This window comes from Crotalus tigris, unplaced genomic scaffold (genome assembly GCF_016545835.1).
Source record: "Crotalus tigris isolate CLP2741 ecotype Arizona unplaced genomic scaffold, ASM1654583v1 scf7180000017735.2152567, whole genome shotgun sequence".
Classification (NCBI taxonomy): Eukaryota; Metazoa; Chordata; class Lepidosauria; order Squamata; family Viperidae; genus Crotalus; species Crotalus tigris.
In genome coordinates, this window is record NW_024096601.1 from 100,312 (window position 1) to 117,217 (window position 16,906).

The 16,906-nt window shown below is 44.3% G+C and overlaps 1 protein-coding gene across 1 annotated transcript in view; it reads left to right on the forward strand.

The window, feature by feature from the left end:
• The first annotated feature begins 5,054 nt into the window (after positions 1–5,054).
• INSYN1 (inhibitory synaptic factor 1) overlaps positions 5,055–16,906 on the forward strand; it is a 68,887-nt gene continuing 57,035 nt past the window's right edge. Inside the window, exons 1-3 of the mRNA XM_039339439.1 lie at positions 5,055–5,304; positions 5,622–5,728; positions 6,242–7,171. Of these exons, the coding sequence (XP_039195373.1) occupies positions 7,010–7,171 (162 nt within the window). The 5' untranslated portion in view covers positions 5,055–5,304; positions 5,622–5,728; positions 6,242–7,009. The remainder of the gene's footprint in view (positions 5,305–5,621; positions 5,729–6,241; positions 7,172–16,906) is intronic.

The window sequence follows — 16,906 nt, forward strand, 5'->3', positions numbered from 1 at the left end:
AGGACTCGGTGCGTTATCTAAAAATGTCCACACCTGCCTTGGTTTGCCTTTGTCATATTGTATGCCTAAATACGCTGCGTACTTATTTATTTAAATCAATCAATTCCTGGTTCCCATTTTCATTTGTTTCCCATCCGTCAAAATGCTTCCTGTCAGCTCCATTATTCAAAATTAATTTTGCACTCGGCAGATTATCGATTAATTTGCTGTGTGGGTGTTCGGCTATGAAGCCTTCAAAGAAGGCAGTGATACTGAATTAAAATAATTAACCATGTTCACAGGTCCTCAAATTGGTCTGTCTGTCTATCTATCTAACCCTATCTATTTATTAGATAGATAGATAGATAGATAGATAGATAGATAGATAGATAGATAATCTATCTATCTTCATCATCAATCCATATTCATCCATCTATCCATTCATCTGTCCATCTATCTATTCATCCATCTATCCATCCATCTATATCTCAAATTGATCGAATAGAATTAAGAAACGGTTATAAATCAAGGACTACTTAGGATTACCTGCTTCTTAGTCCACAAACGTTAGCTTAATGTTTCTTCAGCAGCTCCAGCTTAGGAAGCAATATCCTGATAGCTGAAGACCTCTTCAAAGGACTTGGGTTGGATGCCATCCTATAGCTTCGGGATTAAGATATGTGTGTGTGTGTGTGTGTGTGTGTGTGAGTGTATGTGTGTGTGTGTGAAATTAAAGGACTTTTGGGCAGTCTGGAGGGGATCAGATGAATTCTCTGTGATAGGGAAGCTCTGAAGAGATAGCAAGGAGGGCAAAAACTTGTCTCTGCTAACAATACGTTCTTCCTTCAGGAGCAAAGCGCCCAATGAATCATGTTCTAACAAAAAAAAAATCATAAACAAACATGGAAAGAAGAAAGAGAGGGGGAGAGGAAGAGAGAGTGTGGCGAGAGGACATAAAATGCAGCTCCCAAAACAATTTTGGGTGATTAATCCTTCCGTGCTTCCTAGTCATCAGTTCTGAAAGTACAACCTACACTACAGAATAATAAAGACTCAAATCTACTTTTCAGTATTGCACATTTATGTGATCTTTCTCTTAGGAATACAAATTGAATGAACACAAATATCAGATTACCTGTCCTGGTTTTCAGAACATTTTTCAAGGCCGTACCTAGCCTGGTTTTTCATAACCTCCTGTACCAATGAAAACCCAGGGGACGCATTTGAACATCACATCCCAAATCCCGCCTGCCATAAATTAATTTCTGAAGGCTGCAACTCTCCGTTTCTGAATTGATTAATACAGAAACAGCCTTTCTTCATCTGGGCAAGGAGATGTTTGAAAATACACATACGTATGTACATACATACAAACATTACATACACACACACACACATACTGTAACCCAAATATCCTGTGATCAACAGTTATAAAAATCAGGAAACCTTCTAAATGTGTTCATGTGGGGTTCTTATAGAGCAGTGATGGCAAACCTTTTAGACACCGAGTGCCCAAACTTCAACCTAAAACCCACTTATCTATTGCCGGGTGCCAGGTGGGCATGGCCCGCTGGGTGTGTGTGGCTACAGTGGTCATGGCAGATGGGTGGGAGTGGCCAGGGTGGGTATGGCCAGCCCAATGTTGTTCGTGGGGAGGAACGCCTGTGGGGGCTGGATAGGGTTGGGGGAGATCCAGGGGTCTCTGGCGGGTGGGGCGGTGGGCAAGAGGCTGGTTCTATGGGGTGAGGCGAGGCAAGGCGAGGTAGGACGGGGGTGCCATGTCACAGGGCAAGGCAAGGCAGGGGCCGGGGTGGCTGCTGCCTGACACCATTGGCCCCCGCACACAGAGGCCAGCAAGTGCATGGGTGCTGGGATGCATCTGGCCATGTGGGACCTCAGTAAGTTAGCGGGCAGCTGGTTGAAGAAGATGGTTGCCATCTCCGGGGCATGGCGCATGTGCCCACAGAGGGGGCTCTGAGTGCCGCCTCTGGCACGCGTGCCATAGGTTCACCACCACTGCTGTAGAGTTTTGCAGGAGGAAGAAGAGGAGGAGATGAAGGAAATCACTCAGTAAAAGGAAGGGAAAGCATGAAAGGGTTCATCCCTTCGCTGGAAAAATCAGCGTCTAAGTGGACATCCCAGAATTTCTGACAGGCTGTTATTCTGAGTTCTCCCATTTCTGAAACAGCATGACAAGGAACTGCAATGGTGATAATTATGGGAAATTGGACTCAAATATATAGACAGATAGAATCATATTATGAAGGACAGACAGCTTAATCTTTAGTGAATGTAGGGACAAATATCTCTGGATACGCCAGCAGATATATTTATACCTGAATGAACTTCAGCTTGACGAGAGCAAAGAAGACAAAAGACTGTATTATTTCCCCTTTCCTACTCCTTTCCCATTCCATCTGTGATATAAGGCTAGGATAGAAATAGGGATTCAGCTGTGCCTAAATCCCAATATCCCTCACTGTTGGCCATGTTTTCTAGGACAGCTGAGATTCAGCAATATCTGGGGTGCCACCACAACATTTGGGGAGCCTGTCAGTTACATGCTGTGAATGCTATTGATGTTGGAGGTATGTTTCTGCAATTCATCTTTTACCAGGAAAAAGAATGGTGGCGGACATAAAGAAGTAGACTTACTTTCTTGAAGCACCAAGGTGGTTCAGAGTATTTTTTTTTTTTTTTTATCGTTCCTTAACTGGAGGGGAGGAGAGGCAGGATCTGGGGGCAGAATTAAAGAGGGATCAGTAATCCCTATGTAGCTACAAGCAAACTAAGTACAACCTCCTTTGAATTTAGTTGATCCTTATCTCAGCCCAAGCGGGTGCTAAGCTTAGAAGATTTTTGTGCGTAGGCGTCGGTAGCAAAAAATCAGTTTAACTGGATCTTCATGGGTGTACCACCCATTTAACTAACCATTAGGTGAGAAGTTTCCTTTTTATTATTATTTTTTATTTTTTTTATTTTTATTTTTAACCAACAAGACAAAACAAAACAAAGCAAAACATAACACACATACACACACAATATATACTCTTCCTTTTTTTTACAGCAATTGAGTAACGGTAATCTATTATTTACACTTCCCCCCTTATTCTTCTTTAGAATATTTGTCCTTATAGCCCTGTTATTTTTTATTTACATTTTTCTTCCTTCATGTTCTACTTCTTACTAAGAATAATTCATATTATTATTATACATTATTATACACATATTTTCACTTTTGACCTTTCCATATTTATTCTCCTCTATTATTTCTAGTCTCCAACCAGTCATACCACTTGTTCCATGTTAGATAGTACTCTGTGTCTTCCTTTTCTTTTATCTCTTTTGTTAATTTGTCCATCTCAGCACAGTCCAGGATTTTTCTTATTACTTCTTCCTCTGATGGTATATTCTCATTTTTCCAGCACTGTGTATATGCTATTCTTGCCGCTGTTATTATATGTAAAATTAAGTACCATATTTCTTTACTATATTTTCTGTTTAAAATACCCAACAAAAAGATCCCTGGTTTCCAGTCTACGGGTTGGTCTATTATTTCTTCAATCCATTTTCTTATTGTAGACCAATATTTTTTTGCAATTGGGCATGTCCACCATAAATGATAATATGTTCCATGTACTTTTTTACATTTCCAGCATGTTGGAAATCTGGAACATCTTGGCAAGCTTTGCTGGTGGAAGATGCCATCTGTAAAACATCTTCAACTGGTTTTCCTTGAATGCCGCCGACATAGTCAATTTTATATTTATTTCCCATATTTTTTCCCATTTCTCCAATTCTATATTATATCCGATTTTTTTTGCCCATCTAATCATTGTGTCTTTGACAACCTCGTCTTCCATTTTATACCTCAATAGGTATTTGTATAAATTGCTAATTAATTTTATTTCTGTTCCATGTATAATTTTATCCAATTCTTGTGGCTCTTTTTGGATTTCATATAATTTTTTGCCCTCTGTATATTTAGATTGAATTTGTGTAAATGTCCACCAATCATTCTAGCTGAGAAGTTTCTTGTCGGGTTCTGGAACATGTTTTAAACAGAGCAACTCAGATGACAAGGAGACTTTAAGAAGTTGAAAACTATTGGAGATGTTTAGCTTAGAGAAGAGAAGACTCCATGGAGACTTCATAATTACTTGAAGGACCACCAGGTAGAAGACAGGGTAATTATTCAGAAAGCTAGACGAAAGCAAGAGGCTCAATTTGCAAGGAAGTAGGTGTTGGTTGGAGATCAGGAACAAGAGCAGGGACAGTGGAACAAGGGCCTCAATGAATAGTTGTCTAAGGAAGGAGCTACAAAAGTGGACTCCAGCCATGAGCAGGGGGTTAGACTAGATGCTCCCCAAGACCTTCCCCCCCCCCCCTTGCATTCTGCAATTCTATAACTCTATTAGCATACACACCGTTGGCCAGAGATCTATTCCAATCGTACCTTTCCTAGCTACAATTGTAATTGTCTTTTAAAAAACAAAACAGGGAAGCTGGGGCGGTGGAGTGGGGGGAGAGAGAGAGGTTGCCTATCCTTGCAGCTAGCAGTTGGGTGGCAGGAGGCTCTGGCCCTTTAAATCCCCCCCCCCTTACTGCCAAGGCCCTGCCTCCCTTTCTGACACAGCACCAGCTTAGCATCTCGGAGCTGAGCAATCGTCTTCAAGCTGGCAGACTGTGAGGATGTCAAGAGGGAGGGGAAAGCCTCCAGTGCAGTTTTTTCCATCGCTTGCTAGCAGGAGAGGAGGAGGAGGAGGAAGAGGAGGAGGAGGACGGGGCAGCTGCGGCCGATGCAAGGCACTCAAGCAGACCTCAGGAGACTGGAGTGGCAAGAGGACCAGGGCAAAAGTGCTCAACATCTACTGCCTTGCCTTCTAGCTGGCCCTCCAAGCATCGGAATCTGGGCACTGGACTTGCCTCGCTGTCACTCAAAGTCTGGGAGCTTTAAAGAAGACGTGCATTCATTCTCTCTCTTTCTCTCTCTCTCTCTCTCTCTCTCTCTCTCTCTCTCTCTCTCTCTCTCTCTCTCCCTCCCTCCCTCCCTCCCTCCCTCCCTCCCTCCAGCTTTGCCCAAAGCACTTCTTCTCACCATGATGCAAGCTGTTGTCTCCAAGAGCACCTATTGAAGGGTCCAGCAGAAGCATCTCCTTGCCCAATTTCTCCATCACTTGCTTGAGCCTTCCAAGTTGCTTCCGGTTGCTGTTGGGAGATCACTGGCCCTTGGCCTCCAACGTGTTAAGGACATGAACGGGCTTTGAGACCCTCTTGACCCAAGCTGGGAACCGCGGTCACCTGTGGACTCAAGGCCTGAGGCCGGTGAGCTGATAGGATTGCACCCTTCTGCTCTGCAGATGGCCAGGCTGTAAAGCCAGAGCTTCTGGACAGAACTGATTCCTCTCTCCGGCTGGTTGCAAAAGGCAGGGTGAAATTCTTCACTTCTCCCCACCCTCCTTAAAAGAAATCAGAAAGCAATAACTCGGATGTGTCCTCAAGAGCCAAAGGGTTAACCTGAGAAACTGTGGGTGAGAGTTGTTGTGTGTGTGTGTGTGTGTGTTTTTTAAATCTTCTATTTTTTTTTTATTGGATGTATCTGATGCCTCATCACCCATGTCCACGGTCTCTTGGGCTTGGAGAACAGGAATGGGACCTGGGAATCTGGTTGGAATCCAAAGGTGCTCCCGGAAGGAAGAGCAAGAGATCCATTGAGTATGAAATGTGCTCCCAAGCAGCTGCTGTGCTTGTAAGTTGCCGCTTTTAAGTTGTCTTAGTGGACTGGAAAATAAATAAATAAAATGGGCTGGATCCACAGGACCTCTGCTAGGTCGGGGGCCCCAAAGGAGGAGAGCAGGTCTAAAAGTTTCGGTTGGATGGTGTGTAGAAATCAGCACACTCACAGGTTGGGGTGGTTGTGTGTTGCCCGTGCAGCTCAGGGTTTCCTCTTCCAGGTGGTTCATCTTGGGATGGTTCTTAGGGAGGAGGACCTCCTGCAGAACCCAAAGGAGGAGACCCCACAGAGCAGTTTCTGACTCGGGGCTGCCTTGAAACACAGAGCTGAACCCCATTGGTGGCTTTTCTGGGTGAGCAGAAGGTAGTTCTTCTGGGAGGAAGAAGAACCAGGAGTCACCATGGGAACACCCAGTCAAGTTGAAGTTCAGCGATTTGGAAGGCTGGTGGTGTTCTACCCAAAGCCGTTTCTGGTAGTGCTAATTCCACCTCCCCCCCCCTTCCCCTCTCTCTTTCTCTCACGCTGCAGGAAATGGTGTGCAATACTCCGTGCTTCCAGCAACTCCCCAATGGCCTCTTTAAAGGCTAAACCTCCCCATGTTCCTCGTTTTTAAGGAGCTTCCTAAGATCTCAACAAGACACCTCCAAATCCTGGCCAGGCTGGAATTGCTGCATGAGCCTCTGAATCTGCCCAAGCTGTACGGATGGCAGTGGAACCCAGCTACCCATGCAGGAGACTTCTGGGCAGCAGAGGTGGAGAAGGCCCTGAGAAAGGAACCAAGACCCAAGGTCTCCCATGGATTCTCCCCAAGAGTAGTGATGAGGAACTAGTTGGAGGCGATGCCCTCTCTGTTGGGAAGGAGAGCATGGCATAGAGGCGGGCAGGGACCACTGGCTTCTTTCTGCAGAGCAGAGCACAAATAACACACCTTAACCTTTTTTTTAAGCTCACGGTCTGTGGCATCCTCTCCCAAACCAGTTTGCAGACTGATGGTGGTTCCAAACCTTGGCTGCCTAGATGGGCTGATGGCCAAGTTAGAGGAGATGTATGTCTGTTGGGTTCATCACCCCCTCGATCCCACCCCATTCTCTCTGGCTTGGTTGGCCCCTTCCAGTTACCCTAGGGAGAACAAAGGATAGGAAGTGAGTGCGCTACTGGGACTTTCTGGGCAAGGGGGCAGCGTTAAGATGTGGAGACCTCCCTACCCAAGAGAGGCTCTGTGGAGGCACAATCTGGTTGGGCAACTGCAGAATGTGCAACACAACTCTGCCCCAGCTCCCCGGCACCCTGTGAAGAATGAACAACCGGGACTTGCAGGATAGGAAGCCCACTAACCACACAACAGACGGCCGCAACATTAATGAGAGGGAGCACATCCGAGGGCGCATGAAGATGGTGATTGGGCAGCTAGAAGGCATTCTGCAAGAACTCAAGGAGGTGGCGAAGGAACTTCGAGACGTAAGTGTGGTTCTTGAGGCGCGTCTGAAAATGTGACCGGGGGGGGGGGGGACAAAGGACCTGGAACAAGGTTCTGATTGTGCTTTTGTCAAATGGTTGTGGGTAAAGAGGGTTAGAGTGGCATAGAAGTTGCAGGAAGTAGATTGGGCAGGGGAAAAAAGGTGCCCATAGTTGAGTTGAGCTCTATCTTGGCTCTTAACCCCGATTTGTCTTATTTCAGAGCACGTGGTTGTTTGGAAACATGTAAGAAGTTCCATGATTCAAGGGTGTGATCATTCCGAGGTGGCTGAAATGTTTTCTTGATGCACTTCTGACTTTTGGTGGCTCTGGGTAACGGTTTCTGTGTTCTTCAAGTTGTGAACATGTTTCTTGGTCAAATGTGAAGTTCTGGAGATCATTCCTGAGTGCATTGACCATTGTGGATATTATAAGATGGTGTAGCTTAAAAATAGACCAGAAAAAGGATATAACTGTTGGTTCAGTTGGCAATATCTTGTGAATGGATGGGAGTGAGATGATGGTCAAACTTGGGCCATCAATGTTTGTAGAGCGCTACGCAGAAGTGCCCATACCTACCGTGCTCGGAATATAGTCTTTTTTTGTGAAATTCTTTGTCAGAAAAGCCTTGGTTTTTAAATCTTGGCTAGAAGACGGCACATGAAATTTCCAAGCTGATTGGGCAGCATCACCAACTTAGCTGGATTCTCTTTCTCTTGAGATATGTTCTCTTGCCTTTCCTTCTGGGATCAACATGTCCATTGTTCTAGATAGGATTTTCCCCCCTTTAGCTAGTTTTCTGGAGATAGAAAGTGTACGTTAGCCAGGAAGAAGCAAACCAAAGTGATCCAGTCCAAAAACTGCTAATGGGTTGATGGGCCTTGCAGATGTCCTACCAGCTCAACATCTAACTTGATCTCCATTTGGTAGCCTCCAAACTAAAGACCTTCCCGTTTCAAACTGCATTGTGTCTTTTGAAGAACTGGCTTGAAACAGGATGGGGTTTGATGTGAATTTCCTTAATTACGACTCCACGTCTTCCCCCCATCCCCCAAAAGCACATCTACAGCCCCAAAAGGAACAGAGGACCTTTGCTCTGGAATGGGACAATTTGCCGTTGCCAACTCGCCATGGGACAAATCTCCATAGTCAAGTCTCCATGGGATAACTCACTGTGGAACAATTCAACAATTCCATTTAATTACTTAAAATACTTTAAAAATTATTATAATTTTTTCTCATTCCCGTTTCATTTTGTCCCTCCTTGGGCATCCTTTCTTTAATAGTTCTAGTCTACTATTTCTTTGATATTAGTGTGACTCTTGACCCACTGCGAGTTGGTTGTGGCGAATTGTCATAGGCTCCCTTTGCTCATCACTCACTAAGTCTCAGCCAATATCTACTGGTTAAAATATACATTAAAAAAAAAAGTTTCCGTCCTTTTCTCTCTCCCACTCACTGCAATAGGAGTTCAGCATTCGAAGGAATTGATGGGCATATTATGGTCTGTTCTGTTGTCTTTGGGATTCTCAGTTCAGCCTCTATTTACAAAGAAACCAGCTGGGTGGGAGAGAGAGAGAGAGAGAGAGAGAGAGAGAGAGAGAGAGAGAGAGAGAGAGAGAGAGAGAGAGAGAGAGAGAGAGAGAGAGAGAGGGAATGTGTGTATATATATATATATGTGTGTGTGTAGTTATGAGTAGGATTTCACAGTGAATTTCTATACATCTTACGGAGGAACTGCTTAGGTTAGAATCCAATAATACTTCCCTTATAGTCCAAGGATGTACAATGTTTGGAATTCCAAAAGTCACTCTAACTCTGAATGGTGTCCTGGCATCACAATCCTCAAAACAGGAGAGGCCAGGAAGGTAAACATCTGGAATGTGCCAAGGCCAACCCAAAATCATAACTGGATTGATATCAAGGATTACAATGGCTAAGGGTTAGGTTATCTTCAGCTGTGGAATTTGATTGAAAGATGATTCCGTTGACCTACGAATCAATTTTCTGTACTGAATTCAACAGCCGGCTCCTAGCAAAGTACATGCTTCTAAACCAGTTTGGACATTGTTGTCCAATGGTCAAACTGAATTGAATCAAATTGGATCTGTTTTTTTGTTAAAAAAAAATCCAATCCAGAATTAGAGGTAGTTTGATAGGTAGCGATCCCATGCTTTCCTCTGTGCATCAAGATTTCTCCTTCTTTCAGTTAAAAGAAAAATAAATAGATCTCAATTCAAGGTAAGTTTTGGAGAGTCACATAAATGTCTTTCTTAGGGACCAGATGAATTCCTGGACCCTTTATCTATCTATGGTGTCTAGCTCTAAATAGGCATTTTCCTATATTTTTTTTTGTAGTTTGGGACCCTCAAGTTATAAAATATATTACCACTTCCTTACTAAATTTCCCCAGCTTCTTCTTTCCTTATTTATCAGGGTTTTTTTTTTTAAAAAAAAAAATCTACAAGTTAATATTATATTCGTTAGAACCATTAAATAGATTTCTGGCAAAAACCATAGACTTCTTGGAGTCAGATTTGATCCCTGATGACTCCAAAGATGTTGTTTTCATAGCAAAAACATAAAAGTGATTTCCCCCCCGCTGCTTTTTTTCAGATGACCTTCTTCTTTCAGCTTCTCAGTCTAGTTTTTAGGCAATGGGATCTCCTGGACATGTCTCAACTAAGTACTAGCATGGTCCAACTTTTTCTCCTCCTCCTCCTCCTCCTCCTCCTCCTCCTCCTCCTCCTCCTCCTCCTCCTCCTCCTCCTCCTCCTCCTCCTCCAAGTCCTCCTTCTGCCAAAGTCCCCCAGTGCCTGCCAACTGGAAGGGTACAGATCACTTTACAACACACTCAAAAAAAATCAATAGGAAATCTAACTGTTAAGTGCAACAATATTCACTCAAGGCATCATCATGACAAGAACTCCTGCAAGAAATAAAACAGAAGCAACTCAAAACTGAAAGACGCTCAGCTACCTGAAATGAACTCCTTTAGTTCAGGGCTACGTAAAAAGGGTATTCAATAGTCAGGAGGCTTAGGTCTAAAGGGGAAAAAAAATAACAGGGGAAAGGAAACCTTGGCTATCTTTTCTCCGTCCAACAATACAGGCATTTAATCAAAGCTGTGATGACTTTGTGTACCCTCATGAGATCACCCTGCCTGTGAAGCAACTTAGGACATCATCATGCAAAGGACAGAGAGAAGCCCAATGCACACAGGAGACATGGCATGCAACCTCACACAGATTCCATAGTTCATCTCATTTGTCCATGATGCAGGTGACCTCACATCTCCCGTGCCCAAGCGAGCATCCAGGAATGGTGCTCACTCTATCGTTTGTCCTAAGAGTTACCTGTTATGGATGACACATTTCCCAACCCTTCTGAGGCAGAATAGCAGAGTTGGAAGGGACCTTGGAGGTCTTCTAACCCAGTGGTTCTCAACCTGTGGGTTGGGACCCCATTTGGGGTCGAACGACCATTTCACGGGGGTCGCCAAACAACGCAGTCCGCCATTTCCCCCCCCCCTTTTCCTTAGCTGTGCTACTCCCTTTTATTCTATTGGCTTTTGAAAGCCAATAGAAGAGACTCTCTTGAATAGAGTCTAATTCTATTGGCTTTCAAAAGCCAATAGGAGTTGTCCAGGCTGTCTCTGCCCTGCTGAGCCCGCTAAAAGTCCCATTCTGCAAACGGTGCTGCACCAGTTGAGTAGTCCTCGACTTACGACCAGTTGGAGGGTCGCAGCATTAAAAAGGTTGAGAACCACTGTTCTAGCCCAACCCCCTGCTCAAGGAGGAAACCCTGTGCCGTTGTAGACAAATGGTTGTCCAATCTCTTCTTAAAAGCCTCCAGTGATAGAGCACCCACAAATTCTGGAGGCAAGTCGTTCCACTGGTTAATTGTTCTCACAGTCAGGAAGTTTCTCCTTAATTCCAGCTTGCTTCTCTCCTTGATTAGTTTCCATCCGTTGCTTCTTGTCCTGCCTTCAGGTACTTCTTGGTGGCAGACCCTCAAATATTGGAACACTGCTATTATGAGTGCGGTAATCATCTAGAGAAGCTTTTCTCAACCGTGTCAACTTGAAGAGGTGTTGACTTCAGTTCCATGGCTGGCAGGAGAATTCAGGGAGTTGAAATCCACACATCTTCAAGTTGACAAGATTGAGAAACCTTCTCTAGATCTTAACGTTTCAATTCCCGCCTGCAAAAGGAACAGCAGTTCTCGCTTCTTCTGTTTGCTACCAAAAGTGGCAGGAAGGATGTGAAACAAGCCAAGTTTAGCTTCACCATGATTCAGCAATTAAAATTTTCCGGGACTTCCTGCAGCAACAGGTTAAAAGCAGGTAGAGAGAATAGATGTTTGGTTGGTTGGTTGCCTGGTTACACAGAAATCCTTTCCTTGCTGAGAATTCAAAAGTCTGAGCTCTAAGAAAATGGGCCAGTACACGTCCAACTTGCCAGCATCTCTCTAAGTCATCTTCACGGGGTAGAAAATGTAACCTTTTTTGAATGTTTCCTGCTCCTCCAGAGACTCCTTAATGCAGGGATGTCCAACCTTGGCAGCTTTAAAACTTGTGGACCACAACTTTAAGACTTGTAGACTTCAACTCCCAGAATCCCCCAGCCAGCCATGCCCCCTGGTTTAATGCATTTTGACCCAGATGTTGAAGACCCACTCTTCACCTCTTACAACTCCTAGAACCATCCCAGAAAATTGGCATTAGCTCTGCCTGCTTTTGGGATGCAGCCTCCAATGAATCTTCCAAAGCTAGTGATGATCCTCAAGCTGATTGAATTAAGCTCCTCTGCCAGAAACTATGGTGAACTCAAACTTTGGTATGTTGGAGACAACCCACCCAGCAGTGTGGGTCATGAAACTGGCTTGCTTTTTCACAATTTGAGCTTCTGATCTCTAGGTAGCTGTTGTTTTGGGCTTGCAAGGTCAGGGGCAAAGGGACAATCTGACAGCTGACCAACTGTGGCTAGTCATGATTGCCAAGGGTAGCTGATGCTCTCCAGAAGTCTCATAGGTGAAAGCTATGGCTTGTTCTGGGATCCCATTGTTGATTATGTACACCTTAATGAAAACATGGCAAGCAGGGGTGTTAGGCTGGTGGCTTTATCTGTGCAAATGGAACTCAGCCCTTTTTTACTTGCAACGATCATGCAATTGCAGCCAACATCTGGATATTTATGTCTCCCTCTGCAGATGCTCCTTATTACACGCATTGGCTGCTATCCTTCCTCCGCCTGCCGTACATTAAAAGATATTTAAAAATCACTTTTCAAGCTCCTTTAAGAATAATTAAAGAAAACAGCCGAATTCCCACTGCCTCAGGTTGCTTCTCTTCCATATATTGCCCTTAAATCCACAAATTATTCATTGAAGGCAGAGTTGTGCAAGTAGCAGGTTGTAAACCTCCCCTCTATCAAGGATTTAGAGAGTTCCAGGTGCCTTCTCTAAAACCGCTGCTAAATTTGAGCAGCTCACGGATGTACTGCTAAATTCATATTTCCCTTGAAGTTGTTCTCTCCCTCAGCTTTCCTTCGGCTTTTGGGGCCCAACTGAGATCAATGGTTGATTTTTTTTTGTTTTTTTTTTGATCTGAGATCTTTTGTAAGGTCTCCTAAAGAAGTGCTACCACCACAATCTTTTTTTCTCTGGTAATAATAATAATAATAATAATAATAATAATAATAATAATAGTAGTAGTAGTAGTAGTAGTAGTAGTAGTAGTAAAGTTGGAAGGGACCTTGGAGATCATGGAGTCCAACCCCTTGCTCAGGCAGGAACCCCTATCCCATTTCAGACAAATGGCTGTTCCAGTCTCTTCTTAAAAACCTGTGGTGATCAATTAATGAGAATAGAGCTGGAAGGGATCTTGGAGATCTTCTAGTCCAACCCCCTGCTCAGGCAGGAACCCCTATCCCATTTCAGACAAATGGCTGTCCAGTCTCTTCTTGAAAACGTCCAGTGTTGGAGCATTCACCACTTCTGGAGGCAGGTTGTTCCACTGGTTAATTGTCTGATTTTCGTCCCCTCCCTTGTCCTATAACAGAGTTGAAAGGGACCTTGGAGGTCTTTTAGTTCTCCTCCATCCTGCTTATTGCTTCACCAACCTCCTTCTCTTTCCTTAGGTCATCTTGAAGGCCATCTGTGGTCTGTCAACCGCTCCAAAATTTGGTGGCCAAATGGTCCTCTTTGGGAGGTGTGGTTGGGGATTGTTTTGAGATCTTGCTGAAGATTAAACATGGGCTTGACTGTGGTGTGCCTCCCAAAGCTATTCTCCATTCATTTCTACTTTGAACATCTCCCAAATGTAGACCTTAAATATATATATATAAAGGCTGAAAAAAAAAGTCTCTGTATCACCTAACAGGCTTCTGGGACTCTCCATAAGGCATGGGAACGAGCTGCAATATTTATTCCCAGTAATGTTGCTCGGGGTCCCTTATACCTGAAAGGATCAACCTCTGCTCATAAATTACCCCCCAGTGTTGCTGACAGCTCCTTCACTGGCCTCCAAGTGTAAATGCAAACTTGGAAGGGAGCTTGCAAGGGGCAAAGTTGCTATCCATTAACAGAGCCATGAATCTTGGCTGCCTTGTAAAATACGTGATCCACAGCGGTTCTGGTGGAAGTCCAGAATGAGGTGGGCAGTTCAATTCTCCAAGGTTACAGGTGATAACACCAATGTTCCTCCACTTACTGGTCATCCTAATAATGGGATTGCCACATCCCAATCACCTCTGCAGAAATTGAGGAACCAATAACAGGTGTTACCTGTCCCTGTTTAAAAGAGGTGTGCCGCTCCCGTGAGTCAGGACTGGTTTAGGATGGTTCTCCTGTGATGAGCCAGAAAACTCACTGAAGCTAGTCCCCAAAGTGCTTTTTCAAGACACCTTTCTGGTTTCTCTTGTGGATGTTTTGCTTCTCATCCAAGAAACTTCTTCAGTTCTGACTGAATGGCGGGGAATGGAAGGATTTGCAGTCTTTGCAGTCTCCTGGTCATTAGCATTCCCTCTGAGAGTTGTTGAGAGGCCACTTGGAGGTTTATATGTGCCCTCAGAGTCACCTGGATAGTGCAAATGGGTGTGGAACTGCTGAAAGGACTATGTTGTAAACAGGAGACAGGTAGTGTCATATCCCTCCCCCCCAATCAAGGAGAGAAGCGACCTAGAATTAAGGAGAAATTTCCTGACAGTGAGAACAATTCACCAGTGGGACAACTTGCCTCCAGAAGTTGCGGGTGCTCCAACACTGGAAGTTTTAAAGAAGAGACTGGACCGCCATTTGTCTGAAATGGTATAGTTTTTCCTGCCTGAGCAGGGGGTTGGACTAGAAGACCTCCAAGGTCCCTTCCAACTCTATGATTCTGTTGAAAGAAGGCTAAACAAAAGGCTGCTTCTTGAAAAAGCACCTTTGGGGACAACCATGAGCTGGATGACTGAGCATCTCCATAGTCATCTCCCACACTAGGTCTTCTTTTAAGGTGCCGTAGCTGCTTTTTCCAACTCCCCTGAGCTGCTGGGCTTCGGGCCCTCTAAGGGAAGGGCTAACTGGTTGGCTTTGCAACTGCCTCTCAACACCCCGGAGAACAGGAACAGGTGTGAAACTGAAAAGCTTTTGTTAAGTTTCTCCTTCAGCAATAGACCAGTGCTGTGGAAAGCATCTGTCCGCTGGGTTGTTGTTGTTCCCCCGTTGATTTTGTTAACACTCCTCGTATTTATTTATTTTTACTGCGTGAAAGGAAGGGGAGTATCGCTGCTGCAGAACCTGCACCAGTTTGAGGCAGCAATTTTCTCTCCTTATTCTCAGCATTTCATGTCAGCAGAAGTGGAGACGACCACCGATTGCCTTCAGCCTGGCAGTGTCGGAAAAGAAATGGTGTCTCCAGGTTCAGATGCAATTATTTTAGAACTCAGATCCTGCATGTAGCAGAGGAGAAGAGCCACTGTCCTCCTATCCTGGATTCAGAAGAATGGAAGGAACCTTTGTCAGTTCTACCAAGTGTTTTTTTTCAATGTTATAACCAATCGTTAAAGACCCATTTCATGGAATGCCTCTCTTTCAGGCCAGGTCTTTCATCTCACTTCCTTGGTTCATCACCCACTTTCCTTTTCTCTGTAATTTCATCATGAGCCGTATTTTTTTCCTTCCTGTTGCAATCACTTATTCTCTCAGGGACTTGTGTTGATATTCCTTCTCCAGAAGTGTGACACAGGAAGCAAGTATCTTAGTCTTCCTAAGGGGCCTTTGTAGCCATTGAGCCGTGGTGGCACAGTGGTTAGAATGCAGCACTGCAGGCTAACTCTGCTGACTGCCTGGAGTTTGATCCTGATCAGCTCAAGCTGACTCAACCTTCCATCCTTCCGAGGTCAGTAAAATGAGGACCCAGATTGTTGTTGGCAACAGGCTGACTCTGTAAACCGCTTAGAGAGGGTTGTAAAGCACTGTGAAGTGGTATATAAGTCTAAGTGCTATTACTATTGTTATTGCTATATCTCCCTGCCTGCCTGCCTGCCTGCCTGCCTGCCTGCCTGCCTGCCTGCCTGCCTGCCTATCTATCTATCTATCTATCTATCTATCTATCTATCTATCTATCTATCTATCTATCTATCTATCTATCTACCTACCTATCTGGTGGCACAGTGGTTAGAATGCAACATTGCAGGCGAACTCTGCCCACTGCCAGCAGTTCGATCCTGACTGGCTCAAGGTTGATTCAGCCTTCCCTCCTTCCAAGGTCGGTAAAATAAGGACCCAGATTGACTCTGTAAACCACTTGGAGAGGGTTGTAAAGCACTGTGAAGTGGTATATAAGTCTAAGTGCTATTGCTATTGTTATTGCTATATCTGCCTGCCTGCTTATCTATCTATCATCTATCTATCTATCTATCTATCTATCTATCTATCTATCTATCTATCTATCTATCATCTATCTACCTACCTACCTACCTAGTGACACAGTGGTTAGAATGCAACATTGCAGGCGAACTCTGCCCACTGCCAGCAGTTCGATCCTGATTGGCTCAAGGTTGACTCAGCCTTCCATCTTTCCAAAGTCGGTCAAATGGGGACCTGTATTATTAGAGGGCAAGAGATTGACTCTGTAAACCACTTAGAGAGGGCTGTAAAGCACTGTGAAGCAGTACATAAGTCTAATTGCTACTGCTATTTGTTGTACTTTAAAGAGCAACCTTTGGCAAAGTTCATTTTCTGACTATCTTCCAATATCCATTTAAGGACTTCAGAAATTATGAGCCTCTTTGAATCTCTTGAATAAGACTTTTTTTTCCCCCTAATTCATATACATTTTGTATTTCCAAGATGCGTTGCTGGTAGTGACTCTTAGTCATAGATTAGTCTTGGAGTTCTGACTTAGTAAAGTGTGTGTGTGTGTGTGTGTGTGTGTGTGTGTGTGTGTTCTGGCACACTATTTGTACTATTGTGATGGAAATGTGCATTTCTAATGAGCTCATTCATTCTAGTCTCCCAGGAGAAGGGGAATAGAAATGAATTCTGTAGATTGATAGTCTAGTTTTGGCCTACAGGACTTTCTCCGCCCAAAGCGATATCAAAAAATCAGGTATCTGCTTTAGCTTAGCAGCCTGGCTCTCTTTAGAACATAGAGCACAGAATAACAGAGTTGGAAGGAACCTTGGAGGTCATCTAGTCCAACCCCCAGCCCAAGCAGGAGAGTCATTTCAAACAAACGGCTGTCCAATCTCTTTT